This window comes from Dreissena polymorpha, chromosome 16, assembly GCF_020536995.1.
Source record: "Dreissena polymorpha isolate Duluth1 chromosome 16, UMN_Dpol_1.0, whole genome shotgun sequence".
NCBI classification, from domain to species: Eukaryota; Metazoa; Mollusca; class Bivalvia; order Myida; family Dreissenidae; genus Dreissena; species Dreissena polymorpha.
In genome coordinates this window covers 47,079,711-47,102,127 of record NC_068370.1, presented here as the reverse complement: position 1 = coordinate 47,102,127, position 22,417 = coordinate 47,079,711, and the positions used below count along the sequence as shown (strand labels likewise).

Sequence of the window (22,417 nt, the reverse complement as noted above, 5' to 3'; positions counted from 1 at the left end):
TCAACGGGGAGTGCGCATGTACTTTGTAAAAGCTAGGCAAAGGTCCCACCTTTGCCGATATTGTGGTCTTAAAACACTCAGTAGATGTTGAGTTCACAGTAAATTCCAGTCAAGAATGGTTCGCGAAAAGAACGAGAATTTAAAATTATCACAGTTAATATGTATTGGCTGAAAGCACTTAGAGTTATTGTTCACTGAATTTAACACAATATTTTGGTGGATGTAGTCTTCAAACTTCTTAGCCCTGAAAGTGCGTTTCGGTCTTAAACGATACAGATACTGATCAATATTGATAGCCGGTACGTGCCCTTAAACTACCTTGTACAAGAACGTCAATCTCTGGTGACGTCGCCTCTCTTGTAGTGTGGGGCGGTTTAGTTTGTCCAGCATGGCTGATACGCACCCATCTTGTCTGGATTTGTAGTCCTTAGTAATAAAGCGTGTCGCAGATCGTTGGACTCGCTCTAGCTTGTCTATGTCGCCTTTCTTGTATGGGTCCCACACTACACCCCAATACTCAAGTTTGGAACGAATGAGCGCTTGGTATGCGGTTAGCCAGCAGCTTTGGGGCAGTATCTGAGGTAACGTCCCAGGAAGCCTAGTGTAGAGTTGGCCCGTTTTATGTTTGAGGTGTGGGTTTTCAATTTCAAGTCATTGGAGAAAGTAATACCTAAATATGGATTCTCGTTTTTAACCAGGTTTTCCGAAGGAAAAACTGGTTATTAGATTGGCGAATGTCAGCGGGCGGGCGGATGGGCGGGCGGGCGGGCGGGTAGGCGGGCGGGCGGGCGGGCGGGCGGGCGGGCGGGTGGGCGGGCGGGCGGGCGGATTTGCGGGCGGGCGGAACTCGCTTGTCCGGGCCATAACTTTGTCGTTCATTGTTAGATTTTAAAATCATTTGGCACATTTGTTCACCATCATTTGACGGTGTGTCGCGCGAAAGAATTACGTCGATATCTCCAAGGTCAAGGTCACACTTCGAGTTCAATGGTCAAAAATGGCCATAAATGAGCTTGTCCGGGCCATATCTATGTCGTTTATTGTGAGATTTTAAAATTATTTGGCACATTTGTTCACCATCATTGGACGGTGTGTCGCGCGAAAGAATATCGCCGATATCTCCAGGGTCAAGGTCGCCACGACTACAAATAGATTGATTTTGAAACAAGGGGGTAACTATGGGCAATCAGTAACAATGACCATTTTGAGTTGTCTCCCTTTATCAGACTTTGTTTTCAAATTGCAATCAAGGTGGCCACCAGTATAAATAGATTAAATGTGAAACAAGGGGGTTAACAATGCACATTTTGAATTGTCTCCCTTTATCAGACTTTTTTAAATTGAAAACCTGGTTTTGTGACAATGTTGTCCCTTGTTGAGAATTGTGTTATCAATGGTGTAGAAGAAAGGAGATTTCGATTTTGAACTGAGAAGATAGCATTTCTTCGAGTTAAAGCGCATTCCTCAATCCTGGGCCCACTTTTGTAGATTTCCAAGGTCTTCTTGTAGAATTCGATGGTATTTAATTGAGTTGACGTCTGCAAATAGCCTGATATGGGATTTCACCCTTTCTGGTAGATCATAATTTTGACAGAGGAACAGCAGGGGCCCTAACAATGTGTCTTGTGGGACGCCAGATCCTAAAGCAATTTGACGGGTTTTTCTCATCTTCAATCACCACGCACATTTCTCGTTGTGTGAGGAAGTGTGATATCCAGTTGAGTAGAGGACCGCGTATGCCGTAGTTATCAAGCTTCAGCAGTAGGCGTTAGTGGGGCACAGTTTCGAAGGCCTTACTGCAATCGAGGATAATGGTGTCAACCTGTTTGTTCTGGTCATGGTATCCGAGCAGGTCATGGGCTGTGGCAACAAGTTGGGATTGACAAGAGTAACCTGAGCGAAAGCCATGATTAAGGTTTGTCATAACATTGTACTTGTCCAGGTGGTTGAGTATATGGCGACAGATAATATGCTCTCGTAGTTTGGAGACCACACAGGTGATACTGGCATGTTGGTGAGTGATACTGGCATGTTGTTCTCTGGTGAGTGGCGATCTCCATTTTAAAAGACGTTGGCAATGTTTGCGTCTCTCCAATCCTTAGGAAGTTCGCCTGTGTCTACTGACTTCTGGAAGATTGCCGCATTGGCTGGCGTTGCCTCTACAGCACAGGCTTGCAGGACTCTGTTTTGGAGTTCATCAGGACCAGCTGCTGTATGAACTTTGGTGTTATTCAGCAGTTTGAGTACACCATCCTCACTTATGTGTAGTGGAGCGATGTTGTCATTTACCCTGCTTGTTAGATGCGGAGTTTGCTGGTTTATGTCGTCCTTGGTGAAAACAGACTAGAACTGGTTTACTAATACCAAATTGATATTTTTCGAGTTTTCAGAGAGGGACATAAAACACTTATCTACAATCATAAAATCGAATGTAATTTATTCATTTATGAATAATTTCCACACAAGTCGTGTCTAATCAAACTATTTTGTCCAGTAGAGTAAAATTTGAACATAATGTTGTTGTTTTTAAAAGGCGGAAAATGTTGGAAGTTTTAAACTTGGACTGTCTGAAAATCCTTAATAATAAGGTGAATATTCTCGAAACTCTGTTTTTGAAGCAAAAAGGCTTTTCAATTTGCAAGGAAATAGTATTTGTATTACAGTTCTCATACCTGGAAATAGGGTGTGTATTTTCAATGACGAAAGACCGACCGTTTTAACATTGGACCGCTTTGCCAACTTCGACCGTTTTGCCTCAAATGTCCAGCATATGCCACATATTTTCGCGAATCTTTCATGCGGGCGATTTTTGTTATTTGGTGTTCTTTATAATCTCAATCAGTCACACATCTGAAATCAAGAATTGCTAAAAGACCACACATTTTAAGTATATTGGCGTAAAACTGAGGTAAGAATTCTGACACAATCGTGTTACATGACTTATTAGTTGACACAGAACAAGTTTCACTTTTTCCTGTTATCCTAAAAGGCTTATTCAAAGTTTGTTTTTTACAAATTGGCTACATTTTCTTTATCAGTGCTCACTCTGGCCTTCAGAAAATAATCGCCATAATTTTTTTCCTTAAAAAAATAATAGCCAAAACATATGCGGACTTTTCCGCAAAACGGTACTGAAGGCAAAAAAAAAAGAAAAACAATGAATCTCATTTTATCTATGTTTTATGAAATGTATATCTATTGGTTTTAAGTTATAATATAAATATATACTTAAAAACAAGCATAATATCAGTGTGTCATTTTCTTATAAAATATTATCATGGCTTTACAATAAAGAATACATTCAATGTTGTGGGTGTGCTTTAACAAACCAGATCTAAGCTCCAGTTACATACACATAAGAATTAAGGGCAGAGGCCCCAACCCACCCTGAGCCCTGGGCTATACTATTTTTTATAGTTTTTTCAATTGCAATTTTTGGTGAATACAACTCGAAATATTATCAACCACACCTTCCGTATCACCGCATGTGTATTCGTCATTCTATTTTTGCTATTATGAACTTCGAAAATAAATCATAATCGACAAAAAATACAGAATCCGAAAACGGTAATCCGAAAAATTGTACGCGTTTTGCACATGAAATATGCATAATATAAAATATTAATATGCATAATCTAAAATGTGCATATCGTTCGACTACTTTATCTCTTTATACGACGTTTGCCATCGGCCGCAATATTGTAGGCAGAGGCCAATATCAATTGTAAATGATTTATTCCATCAATTAACGTCACAGCGCGTCACCACCTCAGTGTAATTCCAAACACGTGTTTGCTGGCCATGGAATATGCCGGGTCCCTTTGAATTGGAAAAACCAGGTTACCTGGTTAAAAATTGAAATCATTATGTTAAAGCAGACGACAACAGCGGTAATTACGGGGATAATTAGTTGATGGCGATTAAATAATTATTTCATCAAGCAATGTTCAACGTAATCTAATTGCAGAAAAAACGACGTGAAAAACTAAACCAGCCGACAATATAAGCGGCGATTTCATGACGATTAAATAATAATTGGCGAAAATTTATCAAAGATCTAACAGTTACCGATAATTGGTAAAGCACGGGGAGATTAAAAACGTTTTTTCCGAAATATATCACTGCTGTCGGACACTGATTTAGAAAAACGCTCCAGGCCACAATGTCGCAAAAGTTATTGACGCGTGTATGACAATACACAGGGTCGAGTGTGTACACAGGTAATCTCGTTTATCGATTTTCCTGCTTGATGGCCCGATTTGCAGGCGTTTCGCATTCGCCGGACAACATTAAGAGGCAATTGTTTTTTGATACACAGGGTCGAGTGTGTACACAGGTAATCTCGTTTATCTATTTTTCCTGCTTGATGGCCCGATTTGCAGGCGTTTCGCGTTCGCCGGACAACATTAAGAGGCAATTTGTTTTTTGATGTAGGAGGATAAAATAATCGCCATTTTTTCTAGACAATTTTAAGAAATAATACTATTATTTAATAGCCAGTTGGATAAAATAATCGCCATTGGCGATAATGTCTGGCAGCAGCGTGAGCACTGCTTTATGTTACTCAAAATAACAATAGTAGATCTATTTTAACAAATTTTATTTTATACCGTTTTAAACCAAGAACGTAAAGTTTTGTATTTTTTAGAGAAATATATTTACGTCTCTGATTTTTTTAAATTAATTTATCGTCATGCTTATTTATCATCAAATCAAGTTACTCCACAGTTAATAGGTTAGATTGCACAATTGTAACAACAAGCACAAAATGACAAATATCTGACTAACAATGGAATTAAACTGTTTTGAAAAAAAAAAAATGAGCTATTGTCATCACCTTGGCGTCGGCGTTGGCGTCCGGTTAAGTTTTGCGTTTAGGTCCACTTTTCTCAGAAAGTATCAATGCTATTGCATTCAAACTTGGTTTACTTACTTACTATCATGAGAGGACTGGGCAGGCAAAGTTAGATAACTCTGGCATGCATTTTGACAGAATTATGTGCCCTTTTTATACTTATAAAATTGAAAATTTTGGTTTAGTTTTGCGTTTAGGTCCACTTTTCTCAGAAAGAATCAATGCTATTGCATTCAAACTTGGTACACTTACTTACTATCATGAGGGGACTGGGCAGGCAAAGTTAGATAACTCTGGTGTGCATTTTGACAGAATTATGTGCCCTTTTTATACTTAGAAAATTGAAAATTTTGGTTAAGTTTTGTGTTTAGGTCCATTTTATTCCGTAAGTATCTATTGCTTTGATACTTGCATCACTTACAACTATCATAAGGGGACTGTGCAGGCAAAGTAATGTAACTCTGACTGGCATTTTGACAGAATTATGTGCCCTTTTTATACTTGAAAATTGAAAATTTGTTTAAGTTTTGTGTTTAGGTCCACTTTATTCCTACAGTATCAAAGCTATTGCTTTCATACTTGCAACACTTATTAACTATCATAAGGGGACTGTGCAGGCAAAGTTATGTAACTCTGACTGGCATTTGGACGGAATTATGGGCCCTTTATACTTGAAAATTTGGTTAAGTTGTGTGTTTTGGTCCACTTTACCCCTAAAGTATCATAGATATTGCTTTCATACTTGGAACACTCGCAAACTATCATAAGGGTACAGTAAAAGGACAAGTTGCATAACTCTGGTTGTCATATTTACGGAATTATGGCCCTTTTTTGACTTAGTAACTTTGAATATATGGTTAAATTTTGTGTTTCGATCCACTTTACTTCTTAAGTATCAAGGCTATTGCTTTCAAACTTCAAATACTTTCATGCTATCATGAGGTTACTGTATCTGGCAAGTTGAATTTTACCTTGACCTTTGAATGACCTTGACTCTCAAGGTCAAATTATTAAATTTTGCTAAAATTGCCATAACTTCTTTTTATGATTAGATTTGATTGATACTTTGACAAAACTACTCTTACCTGACATACCACAATAGACTCCACCCAAACCATCCCCTATGCCTTCCCCCACCTCCCCCCTCTCCCCCCCCCCCTAAATTTTTTTTTGTTTTTTTTTATCATCTCACAAATGACCACCACACCCTCACACTATACCCCCCACCCCACCCCACCCCCCTCCCAATTCTTTTTTTTTAAACGGTTAAAAAACCCATTTTTTTTTTAAATTATTTTATGTTTGAAATACCGTCCAACCATCGCACCCAAGAATCCCCCCAACCCCCCCCCCTTTTTTAAGATCATCTCACAAATGACCACCCAACCCTCACACTATACCCCCCCCCACCCCATCCCCCCCCCCAATTTTATTTTTTTGAAACGGTTAAAAAACACAAATATTTATTTTTATTATTTTATGTTATGTAACCATCGCACCCAAGAATCCCCCCACCCCCCTCCCCCCACCCGAATCCCCCCCCCTAATTTTTTTTTTTTTTTTAAGATCATCTCACAAATGACCAACACACCCTCACACTATACCCCCCCCCCCCCCGCAATTTTATTTTTTTTGAAACGGTTAAAAAACACAATTTTTTTTTTAAATTATTTTATGTTTGAAATACCGTCCAACCATCGCACCCAAGAATCCCTCCCCCCCCCCCCCCATTTTTTTTTCGCATTTTTGGAAAATAATGTAATAAATGTCCACACCCCCACTTTGTATTCGTCTGGAGAGAGAGAGAAAGATCGTTGTACATGATGCAAATTGGATAATTGTCAAATGCCCAAAGGAAAAATAAACATTTCTTTGAGAGAAAATATTATATTTTGGTGAAAAATGATATATTTGGTGGGGAAATTGTATTTTGAGGGGAAAAATTCTGGTAGGGGAAGACGCCGAATATCGGTGTCACTTTCTTAGTAAAAAAAAAACCTGAAATGTAACCCTTTATTTTTACGTCTTCTCACATTGACATTAAATCCAGAAAGAAATTATTTTGGTCAAAAGAATTAATGTTTTTTTCTGGGTGATTCTAAACTGGTTTACTGACTGTAGTGATTTGTAAACAAAAGGCATAAATGAAATAACTGAAGAATAGCTATCCCATTAAAATATCAGATTAGAGTAAACAATATAATGCTATCATGTCAACATTTAATTTTAGGTTCATTTAGTTTATATGTGTTATAGATATTTTTGTACACAAAGTGTGTTATACAAATCATATACACAATACTACCGTAAATATTCTACATTTTCAGACACTTAAAAATTAAAAAAATTAATTGTGTTAGAAAATTTAGATACTAAAAAAATAGGTATTGGAAAATAGAGGAACAATTACATGTATGTTATATTGGTTTGTCATTTATTACATTGAAATAAAATGGGCAAATGGGCATTCATAGGGCAAACAAACAAAATGTGTTTTATACTATTAAATTTGATAATGGGACTTACAGGATTATAAGTTTTACTTTACTCAGGTAAACACTGATAAATGGTGAAAGAAGTTCGTTGAGTTTGAGTCATTTCTTTATTGTGCATGTTGGGATACTTAGATCATATCATATCATCATATCAAGACAAATTGTGGCAAACAACAACTATAGATACCAATTCCTTTGTTTAAAAAACCAGCCTTCTGTATTTATGTATTTTGTATTATCATTTTGTTTAACACTATAAACTGTAAAGTTTATGTGTAATAAATTATGTTCTGTTCTGTAAAATAGTGTCTAGGAAATAATGAGGTAAATTTATTAAATTACTTGTAATCACAAACAAACTTTGAATATCTGTAACAAAGAAGCTTGTACAATTGAAGAGTTGTTAAATTCTGCTCTGTTCTTATAAAATCTTATGGACCAAACCACCTTTAATGTACTGCTTTATTTACCGGTTTTATATCACATATTAATGCCACAACTGTGATTCATTGTTAATCAACCTGCGATAAACGCTTACGCAGTGACCGACTTCAATCAAAAATAATTGTCGCCATATAACCCAGCCTCCATAAGCATTCTTGTAACCGATTGGAAACTTCACATTTCTGCAACTAATACGTTACCCGAGATTTTCCCATGATACATCTGTGTCAGCATACATGACTGTGTAAAGTGGCTTGAATATACGATACACGCATCTGGTTATCTCTTTATCAGTGGATTATCTATTACCACCTGGAGCTTTTATGGCGATTTCATGTGAAAATCGGTACTGAGTTCTCTTTAAACGTAGGGAATATTTATATACTTATAGAGAAATATCATTTTTTTGCAATCACCATTTTCATTACCAATTTAAACTTAAATCGCCAGCTGTAAGATTCACAATCAGAAACGCTAACACCTGATGTGGGACTGTGATGTTGTAGTTTCATTAACATAATGTCTGTTTTCAGGAGATGTGTTACCAGTGGGACCATATAGCAGAGCTGCAGTTGGAGGTGTCAGGGCTGGGCACTGAGAACGCCAGTGATGTGAAATGCCACTGCACAAGGGCTTTTATTGGGTAATTTTTCAATGGCCCAGTATTTAAAGTTTTCTTTGGAGAAATCTTCATTTTCTTCTGTCCTCAGTAGTCGCTGGGTGTGATGCAAACTTGTATTTCAACAGGTAGTATTCAGGTGACCTGTGCACAAATTGCTCATTGGGTAGCATTTAGGATACCATAATGTATGTTGTCTGTCAGCAAGTTGAACCAAACATTGTTTTACTATAGTCCATGAAGAATTGTATAGCCCAAATAATTACTATGTAGTCCAAAAATCAAAATAATCTCTTTTCAAATGAATTTGTCCTACTTAATCAATAACAAACTTGGAAGAAATCCTCCGTACGATGTTACATGCCTTGGATAAATATTTGTGCATAGTTTCTCAATAGTTAAAGCCCAGAGTTGAGCTGGGAATATGATGGATGGGCTGCCCTGTCTTGTTTATATGTATTTTTTTATCGCATTAAGTGTTAATGTTAACACAGAAATGTTAACACAGAAAGAAATCCGATTTCTTGTTTTACTTAAATTCCAACGTACAAAAGTTATGTATGAAATACAAAAATTCTTACTGATATCAAACAGCCACAATACCACACGTAGAAGGAGTACAATAGCTGCATTTGTTTGCATCACGCCTAGCAGTTGCATTATAGTGCTGCTGTAAACTTGTGAGAAGTTTTTATCATTTCTGTAACAAGGATTAAGCAATATACATCGTATGGTGGTTTTCTACAAAGTTTGTCAAAATCTTGCTTCTGGGTTTAAATTTGTTCCACCTGTTTTGTTTATATGAATCTACTTTTAAAACAATCCTATTAATAGCCATTCACCAAGGTTTCCCATGCATTATTGTAAGGAGGTCATCTGCAAAATTTGTTCAAATGATTCTCCTTGGGTCAACAAGCTAAGAGTAACTTGTTTAAATGATATTTGTTAAAATGATATTTTTGCAGAACCTAAAAATGATTGCAGTCAGTTGAAAGAGATGGCAACCAGTAGGTGCAAGTTTCCTTGTATGGCTTTATGCAGTGAACAACCAAGTTAATACACAGGTGGTTAGCGTGTGGCTATGATATTAATTAGTGAAAACATCATTTTGAATGATAAATAATCATATTATAACGAAAAATTAACTTTTCTGAAAAAAAATAGTTCACTATCAAATATATATATAACAAGGTATGCAACTCAAAATCACCCCATAACGGGGTGCATCGCTTTGAACAGCCATATCTTCATCAATTGTGCAGCGATTTTCACGATCTCGGTCTTATTCAACGCAGAAATGAATTTCCTTTCTGGAAATGTATATGTCTTGCAATATTTTTACAAATGCTGGGTCAACTTTTAAGAAATAACACGATACACAACACGCATGACCCAGTTGACAGTGATCATGTATTCTTTATGAATGAAATCTACAGTTGTAAAGACACACCTCCGCATTGGACCAATGAAATCACTCGTATGTTTAAAATGTCAGTTAGTTGAAATGTATGTAAACAAAGGTTTCAAACGGCGCTGGACAGTTAGTCTTGATGCAGAATGTAACGACAAGAACGGTAATAATGTTTTTTCATACGTTTTATTGAATTATGGTATCGAACTACATGAACTTTGTAGGGAAGTTGCCCTTTACTCCGTGAAGATTTCAGTCTTAAAGACAGCATGATCACTGTCAACTGGGTCATGCGTGTTGTGTATCGTGTTATTTCTTAAAAGTTGACCCAGCATTTGTAAAAATATTGCAAGACATATACATTTCCAGAAAGGAAATTCATTTCTGCGTTGAATAAGACCGAGATCGTGAAAATCGCTGCACAATTGATGAAGATATGGCTGTTCAAAGCGATGCACCCCGTTATGGGGTGATTTTGAGTTGCATACCTTGTTATATATATATTTGATAGTGAAATATTTTTTTTCAGAAAAGTTAATTTTTCGTTATAATATGATTATTTATCATTCAAAATGATGTTTTCACTAATTAATATCATAGCCACACGCTAACCACCTGTGAGTTAATACTCTACCAGTCACACTTTTTGTCTAATATTATGAAACTTGCTCAGAACATTTTGTCTAATGATATCTCTGCCTAGTTTGAAAAGGATGTTGGAAACATCACAAACTTTGCTAAAAACATTTCAATTCCCCTAAGTCATAGTTGAGCAACCTAGGGCTTATCCTGGTTTGAATTTCTACATAATTGAAAGTAATTTGTATTTTACTTGTGTTTGAAACCTTGTCAAAATGGGAATGTATTAACTAGATAGTGACTGTCATATGTTTTAAAGATATAATTATAACCTTTGTAAAAACTTAATGCTGCTTGATTATTAATGGATTATAAAGGAACCAATCCTATGCCCCAGTCATTTATACTAGTGTCCAGGGAATAATCTACATGCGCGTCCCGCGTCTATGACGCACAAATATTGAAATGGACGCATAGTTTTTAAATATGTGCGTCCACTTGGACGCATTGATGAAACGAATCCGTTAACACATACGCGAATCACGATAAGTACGAACCATCTTGGGTATGAGTCAAAAGTGTACAATGAACGCTGAGTTTAACCGAATGAGGCTTGAAGACTGCAACAAGTCTTTTGATTGGCTCTAGTTGAGCCGCTGCTGTATAAAACAAACCAATTAGAATCGACCTTTTAAATAGAGTGTGTTATGATATATTCTAGAGTCCCGGGATGAAGGCCTACTTTAACTTTTTGTAACTTAGTCATAAATAATACAGGAATAATGCCTCCGAAATAAGGTGTTGAAGCTAGATCCAAAACAAACAACTTTAAACTTAAATAACAGTAGGTCAACGGCTCCCAATTCGGACGTTAACAATAATATTATCAGGCTCGCAATTCGAATGTTAACAATAATATTATCATTGACTTGAATAAAGTTGAAATTTTGTAACAGGGTACAATCATGTAATAGACACTTATAGCCTATGTGAAGGCACACAAGATAGTGATAATCCTGAATTTCTTTTTTGGTTTCAAAATTCACTGTTTTAGAGTAGTCAATATAAATTGCCGCCTTAAGAGTCTTTTGATGATTTTTTCTTTGGCAGACTCTTGGCGTCAATAGTCCACTCTATCTTTTTAATAGCGAGAGTTTTCCTTCTTTGTCTATATTGATGCGCAAGGAATTTGGTGCGCAACATTCAAGCCCCGATATCAGACAGTTAATATCAACGGATTGCAATAATATTTACATACCTGTGTAGATAATTCATTTCTCAATAAATTGAATAATGTTCCGTAAGAATTATGTTATGACTCTTTCAATTTTGCACGCCTGACCAATTTAAATCAACACACTACTCACATTTTCAATTCCAATCGCTGTGCCCGCTGTATACGGCAGGTAGATTTTAATCGATAACGCAGCCTATTACACCGTATGCCTTCTTCTGATTGGTTGATATTTAAATATTTCATAACATGGCGAGAGGTCAGTGATTGTATTGCGATTTAAGCAGAAGTTTAACTGAAACAAATTATGCCTTTTAACTTCAATTCGACGCTATTTGAGGTAAAAATGGACTAATTAACTAAAACTTTATGAGTTGGTTATGTTCTTTTGCAATTTTAAGCATATTGATATAATAGTATTGTATTTAATTTTCGTTATGGTTTTTGCAGACCGGAGTTTCAGCGTTCAGATTTATTCTGAACGCGAATTATTTCAGCTATGTTTTAGAGATTATTAAAATTTAATGCAAAATATAGTTATTGAGCTAGTGTAACTTAAATGTTCTTCACTACTTGGTATCTTTCAAAATTTGGGACCCATTCTTTTTCAAGTTGGACTCATTAATTTTGGCCTGGGACCCTTAGATAGTAAATTCTAGATTATTCCCTGAGAGTCTATGGATTATGTTATTGATATCACTCTACATTCTACTTCAGTGATGGTTGGCTGTACAAGAAAGGCCTGTATGTGGAGGAGGATGGGGGAGAAGACTCTGGTACTGAACCTGAAATTAATGATGTGGATGAGCAACAGTATGGCAAGGAAGATTATGGTATGAAGTATTAGGAGCTGCATTTTGCGAAAACTAGTCTTAATGCATGTTGATTTATATCATCCCAGATAAGCTTGTGTTATGAATTATTATTCTGATGGATCGCTTAAACATTGGTTTTGTGCTTAATTGTACTTGATCTTAAAAGCATACAATTGAATAGATGATTGCTGTTAGAATTTTATTATTATCTAAGTTAATGACAGGATACCTAAACAAAGTCGATGTCATTCCTTAGAAAACTTTCTCACTTTAAATATCATTACATTCTCATTGTGAAACAGTATGTTTCGTGTTATGTGGTCTTACTAATTAATGAATAAATATCATCTTCCACTACTCTCTTGAGTGAGAAGTAATTTTCTCTTTAGAATTGTGGTCTTTACATTTTCAATAATACATGTATAAGGCTTCATTGCCCCTCATTGGGCCTGGCTGATATGCATTTAGACCAAAAAGCATATGGGCTGTGCTCTGTAAAAAAGGAGTTTAATGCATGTGCGTAAAGAGTCGTCCCTGATTAGCCTGTGCAGTGCACACAGGCTAATAAGGGACAACACTTGTCGCTTTTATGATATTTTTCATTTGAAGAAAGTCTTCTCAGCAAAAATCCAGTTAAGGTGGAAAGTGTTGTCACTGATTAGCCTGTGCAGACTGCATTATTTTCATTTGTGTACAAAAATGGATAATAATATCTGTCTTAGGTGAGGCACTAGAAACCAGCAACCAGTATGAAGTAGACTCTGTAGAAGCTGATGATGAAAACTGCAAGCATGATTCAGAAGAGGATGAGGGCGATGAAGATGATTTGGAGCTGACAGATGAGCAGAGAGAAGAATTGAGAATGATGCAGCAGATGGGCTTACCTGTTAACTTTGCCTTTGGGAAATCTAAGTCAGCTGGGACCTCAAAGGTATGAGATACTGTGTAATTTAATGCTTGACCTTTAAAGCAGATCAGGAAAGTGATAAAGAAACTGTGTGTACTAATATTTTATAGTGTCTTATGAATTTGTTCATAAGCAGCATTTGAAAAATGGTTAGTACGGGCCAGTTTTAAGCATTTTTTAGGCAACTGCTGGGTTAATTTTGTATGGTCTAATGTTAAAGTAAATAGGTGCGCTTTATACAAAGTTGATGAGGAAGTCAGGCTTTTTTAACCAGGTTTTTAACCAGGTTTTCCGAAGGAAAAAACTGGTTATTAGATTGGCGAATGCGGGCGGGCTGGCTGGCTGGCTGGCTGGCGGGCGGGCGGAACAAGCTTGTCCGGGCCATAACTATGTCGTTCATTGTCAGATTTTAAAATCATTTGGCAAATTTGTTCACCATCATTGGACGGTGTGTCGCGCGAAATAATTACGTCGATATCTCCAAGGTCAAGGTCACACTTTGCGTTCAAAGGTCAAAAATGGCCATAAATGAGCTTGTCCTGGCCATAACTATGTCATTCATTGTGAGATTTTAAAATCATTTGGCACATTTGTTCACCATCATGGGACGGTGTGTCGCACGAAAGAATCAATCTCCAATGTCAAGGTCGCCACGACTAAAAATAGATTTTTTTTTAAAACAAACTTACAAAGGGGGTTAATTTTGTTTGTTCATTTCAAAAGTTCAGTTTGAGTTTTCTCCCTTTATCAGATTTTTTTTTCACAATGAAAACCTGGTTTTGTGACAATTTTGTCCCTTGTATGATGTTGCTTTCTTGCTGCAATTTAATTATTAAAATTGGTTTTCTGTGACTTAAAAAAAAAATATCACATAATAATAAGGTTATCCATGATTATACGCCTGCACAACAGAGGTTTACTTGTTCCTGTTACTTGTTACTTGTTCCTGGTTGATTGTCTGGCTGTATTTTTGTGTCTGGTGCTTATCTAGAAAATTATAAGAGGTATTAACTTCAAACTTAACAGGTAGATAGATGTACTTGTGATTAAGTGCAGTGTACAAGAGACGTAAATAATAATTTTCATCTAGCTGTCATATTGTTAGTGTCAGGGTGTTTTGTTTATTATCCCCCGCAAAAGGCAGAGGGATATGTCCATGCATCAGTCTGTCAGTTTGTCTGTCACAAAATCTCAGAAACTATATAAGATATCAACATGAAACGTTATCGCTGTATAGATATCAATGTGGAAAAGTTCCCTGCAGAAGAACAAATTACAATAATCCTACACTTTCTTAAATAAGAGTTATTGCCCTTTGTTTTCTTTATGATGTAATTTTTAAGGGCTATGTCTCTGATACCATACAAATTATAAGATGTCAACGTGAAACTTCATGGTTGTATTGATATCAATAAGGAGGAGTGCCATGCTTATGAACCACAACCCAACACTTTCTTATATAAGAGTTATTGCCCTTTGTTGTTTTTGTATGATGTAACCTTTCAGGGATATATCTCAGATACAATACACTAATTCAAAATAAAAATTCATGGGTGTGTAGATATTTATGAAGAGAATTGAATTGTATAAAAACAATTACCTAAAACTCATTTATTTTTTATGCCCCTGATCGATAGATCGGGGGTATATTGTTTTTGGCCTGTCTGCCTGTCATTCTGTCATTCCGTCCCAAAACTTTAAGGTTACAGTAAAGTTTTGCAATACCTTTTGAAATATTGAACAAAGCAACTTGATATTTGGCATGCATGTGTATCTCATGGAGCTGCACATTTTGAGTGGTGAAAGGTCAAGGTCATCCTTCAAGGTCAAAGGTCAACAAAAAAAGCGGTGCATTAGGGGGCATTGTGTTTCTGACAAACACATCTCTTGTTTAGGATTATACCGTATATCAAGGGATTTACACTCATCTGTAAACAAAATGTATTTGTCAGGGGTTATTAAAGTGATATTATGGGCATTTAACAGTTAATAGGAGTCTATCGCAACCGTTGTTTATTATGCCCCCCTTCGAAGAAGAGGGGGTATATTGCTTTGCACATGTCGGTCTGTTGGTCGGTCGGTCTGTTCACCAGGTGGTTTCCGGATGATGACTCAAGAACGCTTAGGCCTAGGATCATGAAACTTCATAGGTACATTGATCATGACTCGCAGATGACCCCTATTGATTTTGAGTTCACTAGGTCAAAGGTCAAGGTCACTGTGACCCGAAATAGTAAAATGGTTTCCGGATGATAATTCAAGAATGCTTATGCCTAGGATCATGAAACTTGATAGGTAGATTGATCATGACTCGCAGATGACCCCTATAGATTTTGAGGTCACTAGGTCAAAGGTCAAGGTCACGGTGACCCGAAATAGTAAAATGGTTTTCGGATGATAACTCAAGAACGCTTATGCCTAGGATCATGAAACTTGATAGGTAGATTGATCATGACTCGCAGATGACCCCTTTTGATTTTCAGGTCACTAGGTCAAAGGTCAAGGTCACGGTGATCCGAAATAGTAAAATGGTTTCCAGATGATAACTCAAGAACACTTTTGCCTAGGATCATGAAACTTGATAGGTAGCTTGATCATGACTCGCAGATGACCCCTATTGATTTTGAGGTTACTAGGTCAAAGGTCAAGGCCACGGTGACCCGAAATAGAAAAATGGTTTCCGGATTATAACTCAAGAACGCTTATGTCTAGGATCATGAAACTTAATAGGTACATTGATCCTGACTGGCAGATGACCCCTGTTGATTTTCAGGTCACTAGGTCAAAGGTCAAGGTCACAGTGACCCGAAATAGTAAAATGGTTTCCCGATAATAACTCAAGAAAGCTTATGGCTAGGATCATGAAACTTCATAGGTACATTGATCATGACTCGCAGATGACCCCTATTGATTTTCAGGTCACTAGGTCAAAGGTCAAGGTCACAGTGACAAAAAACATATTTACAAAATGGCTGTCACTACAACTGAGAGCCTGTATGGGGGGCATGCATGTTTTACAAACAGCCCTTGTTTTTGGTGTTTTCGCTGCATATACCCTTATATTTGTTAATGCAGCAACATACTAAAGCAATATCCAGGAAAGAGAAAAATTATACATTTGAATATCAACCATACTTTCATTTTGACAACTGACAACAGAAATAATTCGATTTACGATGTAAATAAATTACGTTTTAGTGCAGATTCGTTCATACGACACAAAGACACCATTTTGTTTTACGGATCATTTCGGCTTAGAGGACTCACCAGTCATGTAAAATATAGAATATAATATATACTTTTTATAAACAACTGGAAGCAAGACGAGTTCCAGATATTGGTCAGTAACCATATTTTAACTAGCTCTTTTGACCTGTTTATTCTTTTCAGCTCAATTCAACAGTGAAAAATGCCCATAATATCACTTTTATTCAACGATTTTGCTTGTCTTTATTATTAGCTCACCAGAGCGCAAGCTTGTCTGTTGTGAATGGTAAATTTGCCTTGTTAACACATTAGAGCCCACATTTACGTCCCATTGTCATGAAACTTGGTTAGATTATCTGTCCCAAAGATATCTTGGACTAGTTAAAAAATGGTTGGTTGAAAAACATGGCTGCCAGGTGCAGGGCATTTGTCCTTATATGGCCTTTGATAGCTTAAAGATGGTTTAATATTGATAATACAAGTGTTTTCATTTGTAAATTGGCTAATGTTCAACTTATAGAGCTGGATAGGGAAGCTAAATAAAAAAAAGGTGCGGGTGGGGGGCTTCAATTGGGAATTCTAAGCAGTCATTTTGGAAAAATATATACATTTTGAGATTGGGAATGGGGTAAACTTTCTACCCCAAATGTGAGCACAAATAACACTGCATAATTTATTTTTTCACTACTTATAGTTATTGCACTTATTTTCATGCTGTAATAATGTCCAGGGCATATCTTGGCTATTATATAAGGTAGCAAGATGGAACTTTATATCTTCCTAAAAATGCGTGTGTTCTATGTTTCAGACCGGAAAGAATAGAGGTAAAAAGAGAAAAAAGGCAAAACAAAGGAAGCAGAAAACAATTAGTGAACCTGAATACTCAAATATTAATGATATAAATCAAACATCAAACATCTTTAGTGAGATTGACGATGAAACCATAAAGGCAACTTTGGGGAAGAAATCAGAAAATGGTCTGAAAAATCCTCACCTAGTTGGCTATGACCTTGAAACTGTCTGGCAGGATTACTGGGGTAAATATGGGGAATATTTGGTATGGGAAGGCTGGGTGGGCAAATACCCGGACCAGATTGACTATGACAACACTCAGGCTGTGCCAGCTATAGCTGTAATAGAGGTTGACACTAATAATGATGTGGATGCCATGGATGGGATGGTTGAGATGAATAAAGAACATGGAGATTCTGTTATGTGTAATAGAATTAATTACATTGATGGTATAGAAAATAAGAAAATAAATGAAGTGTCTTGTGATTATAATGGAGACCATGTCACACATTTAGATGAAAACAATGTGGCTTCAATGAGTAAATTTGATGGTGCGGGTGATGATAAGAACAAACTGGCAAAGGATGTCAACAGTATCAGCAGGAATGGAAGAAGTGAGTTGGAAACTGTATGCTCAAATGAAAATGAGAAGGGCCAGCATAACAGGCTATTGAATAGGGTTGTAGAAAATGTGTGCCCCAATTTAAAAGCTGATATAGTTGCTAGGCTTCAGAATCAAACTGAACAGTTTGATGGTAATACAGGTGAAGTCTTGTCTAGCGGTTGTAACACAGAACAAGATGCTGAAAACTTTGCAAACAGACTAAGTGAAACTACAAAAATGATGCATAACTATACATGCCAGTCTCAATCCATGTATTGTGGTGCTGAAAAATTTGGTCGAATGAGAACATTAACCGAAGTAGAACAAGCGGTAGATGAAAATAAGACTGACACAGATAATGATATGGAAAAAGATATGAATGTTGTTCAACATGGAAATAGAGAAGTTGAAAACGAGGTTGATGATGGAGGTTATAGCGAGGCATGGACAGAGTTGTGGAATGACCACTACACAGAGAGTTACTGGTACTACTATAACCAGTTTGCTGAGAAATTCAGGAAAATAGCTTTGAATGTAGAACCAGAGGCTTGTGTTGCTGAGGGTATTGCTGTTGTTGATGAACATGGTCAACTCTGTGTTGTGAAGGATGAGAATGAATTGGAAAGTGTGAGAGCTAAACTAAATGGATCATTACAAGATTTACTTGTAGAAGAGCAACAAAATGCTAAATCCAGTGATGAAGTTATTTTATTTATGGACAGTGAGCACAGTGCCTGTGAAAGTAATGATATTAACAATCAAAGTGGAACCATAGATGCATTGAACACACAAAATATCATATATGTTATTGAAGACCCTGATAATCCAGGTGGATTGGCTGCATTGGAGAACATGACTCAAGAGGAACTTGCCAAACTTACTGAGGAGATTTCAACGTGTTTGAATGGTTGCAATCTAGGAGACGGATCAGATGTGACTCCTGCCATAGATGTTGGTAAGGAAAAGAATTTACTGAAATGTGCATGTTTTGTTAGACCGGAAATAATGCAAGGTGCAAGGTATTATTCAAGAATCCATATTTAATCTATGGGTGTCATGTGAACCTAAATTTTGTAAACACATTAAGGAAAAGCCAAAAAATGAGAGCCAAGCGTTTAAAAGCTTTTTGGCTATCCTGCAGTGCTAAAACCATAAGTAGTCGGATCCTCCAATCCCTTCTTAAAATGAACATACTGATTCTTGTCAGTTTATTCATATTTATTGCACATCCCATTTGCACAATGACAACATTTCAAAACCAACTATTCTTGTTATTATCAAATCTTAGATTGCACCCTAGTCTATCTATTTCTTTGTATACTTTTATCGGAAAACTTTTTTCATACTGATTTAAGTCTGTTGTTGAAGAAATGTTAATTTTTGTATTCAAAACTTTTTTTTTTTTAGTTTAAACCTCTTTATTTTAGCTTGATTGCATCAAAAGCCGAAGGCTTATATAAACGCTCTCGAACCAGTACTTGGTGTCTTTGGGAGAGATCTAAAGAAAGCTCCCACGGTGGGGATCGAACCCGTGACCTCTCGGCCGCTAGGCGGACACCATATCCATTACATCACGGCGACCTGCAAAACTTTTGTTTGATATTCAATGCTGATAAGATTATTGATTGGAAAACAAAACCTCCATAACTAACTAGCTTGTAAACATATATATTCCTCACCCATTTAATTTTATAAATGGGAAAAGGGTGGGAATTTTTGTTTGTGCTTGCGAATTGATCGATTGGCTTGATAATTCACATGTGCATTGGCCTTGGACAGTAGATGACCTCTATTGAAATTTGGGTCACTAGTTCAAAGCCCTGTTTGGGGGGCATATGTCTCCGACTTTGGAACTCTTGTTTAAAATTTCCTTCCAATAAAAAAAACTTCTTTATTTTCAAATTTAAAGGGACATTTTACTTTTGGAAGTCTGGTTTTGAAATTTTCATTGAAAGCATATCTCAGCTGTAAGAAAAAAGTGTTGTGTCAATACACATGGATATTCATCGAAGTGTTTTTCTTTTCAGAAACCTATGACTCCAGTCACAATGATCAATGTCCAGACACAGATGAACCAGTCGATGGCAGCAGACGACAACGTAAACAGCGTGTAGAGAGGACCAGACAGCAGGGTCTCAGTCAGTCTGGTGGGACATCCGCATTCCTGCCTTTGTCAGGTGAGCATTGCATCTGGTGGTGGTTGTACCTGATTAAATAAACATTTATGAAAAAAACAAAAAAACATTGGTCTTTGCGTTGTCAAAAAAATATCAGACCGTGTATTCACAAAGCTGTGTGGGAAAATTTAAGGGAATTCCATTAATTCATCAATACCTTAATGTTTAAAACAAGTAAATATTGCTTACCGGTAAATGAATAATATGTATATCTGCTTATAAGCAGTAAAAATTTGCTTTCAAATAGAAAATGTGATGGTTAGTTTTCAGTCATTTACAATAAAAAAATTTAGAACTGGCTTTTGCCAATGTTCCACCAGTATGTCAATACAGAGCCATTCTGAGAGTACTTAGAACACTGCACACATTAAAATGTGAACATATAAATAAAATATAATTATGTGGTTCCCATGTTCAAGAACAATTGTCTTATGGGCCTTTGAATAATGGAGCTATGTACATCCAGTTTTTATGCCTCCGAAGGAGGGCATATAGTGATCTGTCTGTCTTTCTTTCCGTCACACTTTGCATTTAGGTTTTGAATTTAGGTTTCGAAATATGCTCATAACTTCTATGTCCCTTCGGATAGCCACTTGATGTTTGGCATGCATGTGTAATTCATAGAGCTGCACATTTTGAGTGATAAAAGGTCAAGGTCATCCTTCAAGGTCAAAGGTCAAATATATGGCTTCAAATCAGCACAGAAGGGGGCATTGTGTTTCTGACAAACACATCTCTTGTTGTTTCTACTCTGTTACTAATCAATGCCTATATGGATTGTAAATTTTCATGACCAGACAATGTCTTGCATACAATGCCCATGTTACTAGTTCTTGGTCAACTATAAAAGATCGCAAAGTGCAAAGATCAATGATTTTCTTTTCCCTCAAAGAACTTCTAAATGCCTTAGAAAGATTTTTAAAAAGGGTAGCTTAAAACTCGCAAGCTACTCTGTCAGTGCTAAAACTCACATTTATACTAAATTTTAGACTTGATTTTAAGGCTTTGTTTCATAACTTCATAATGCCTGGAAGCAAAGTTATGTAATTTTAAGATATTTTTTCTCTTTGACCATACAAAGATTAAGTGTCACAGACATCTCCCGTTTGTGTTGATTAGTTGTGATAGGCACATTTGAAGGTAAAAGCAGAGATTTTCAAGATTTTAAATAAAAATGATTGGAATGTTGATTTTTACATTGTATTAGGCATTGTGTCACACATGATGAACAAGTCTGTTCACTTATTTCTCTAGGCAATAATTGTGTTGTACACCCTCTGACATTGTGTTTACTTCACCCAAAAGGAATATGCATCAGGGCATATGTCACATCATTTAAGAAGCTTCATTTGATTCAATATCTTTTCTGTAAGTTAATATGATGGATTGTGGGTAATTTGAGATATCGGTAATAACTTTGCATAAAATATTATAAGTTTGTTCAGTTGCATCCACATTTCTCAAGCGCTTAAATTGACACTTTGATTATATGTCATCACCATTAATTGCCCATTCGCTCGATAGTTATTTCATCCCCTGTGATCCACACATTCCTCAGTACTTTCCCTTGAATAAAGCTGACAAAGGAGTTAGTCTTGTCAGAGACGTAGATAATGTTATCTATGTCTCTGGTCTTGTTTATGACAAAAGTCTGGTAATATCTATATAAAAAGATATAAAATATACTAACAAATAATAATCACAAAACTTATTTTATCAAAATTCATCCTTTAACACGGTGCCTTGTTCGTTCAAGGGGGTTACAGTCATGATGGAAAGGGGGGCAATTCTGGTGATGATGATCCACCTGAGGAAAGGCCAATTACTCTGCCTCACAGGTAATGTTGTCTTATTTGTCTGCAATTATTTATCAAGGTATGAAATGAATAAAAAAAAGAGTGGTATTGCAAACTAGTTTGTTTTAAACCAGGTTTTCCGAAGGAAAATACTGGTTATTAGATTGGCGAATGTCGGCGGGCGGGCGGAACAAGCTAATTGTCTGGGCCATAACTTTGTCGTTCATTGTGAGATTTTAAAATCATTTGGTACATTTGTTAATCATCATTAGATGGTGTGTTGCGCGAAAGAATACGTTGATATCTCCAAGGTCAAGGTCACACTTTGAGTTCAAAGGTCAAAAATGGCCATAAATGAGCTTGTATGGGCCATAATTATGTCATTCATTGTGAGATTTTAAAATCATTTGGCAGATTTGTTCACCATCATTGGAGGGTGTGTCGCACAAAAGAATTTCGTCAATATCTCCAAGGTCAAGGTC

At 36.5% G+C, this 22,417-nt stretch overlaps 1 protein-coding gene across 2 annotated transcripts in view; it reads left to right on the top strand.

Annotated features, from left to right (window-relative positions):
- The first annotated feature begins 2,766 nt into the window (after positions 1-2,766).
- Positions 2,767-22,417, top strand: part of LOC127862129 (trimethylguanosine synthase-like) — a 32,336-nt gene continuing 12,685 nt past the window's right edge. Inside the window, exons 1-7 of one of the 2 annotated variants that reach the window (XM_052401120.1) lie at positions 2,767-2,908; positions 8,328-8,437; positions 12,355-12,470; positions 13,175-13,383; positions 17,375-18,917; positions 19,990-20,139; positions 21,896-21,977. In XM_052401120.1, coding sequence (XP_052257080.1) covers positions 8,331-8,437; positions 12,355-12,470; positions 13,175-13,383; positions 17,375-18,917; positions 19,990-20,139; positions 21,896-21,977 — 2,207 coding nt within the window. In that variant the 5' untranslated portion in view covers positions 2,767-2,908; positions 8,328-8,330. Of the gene's footprint in view, positions 2,909-8,327; positions 8,438-11,117; positions 11,248-12,354; positions 12,471-13,174; positions 13,384-17,374; positions 18,918-19,989; positions 20,140-21,895; positions 21,978-22,417 lie in introns of those variants that run through there. The other variant, XM_052401121.1, reaches the window with a different exon arrangement.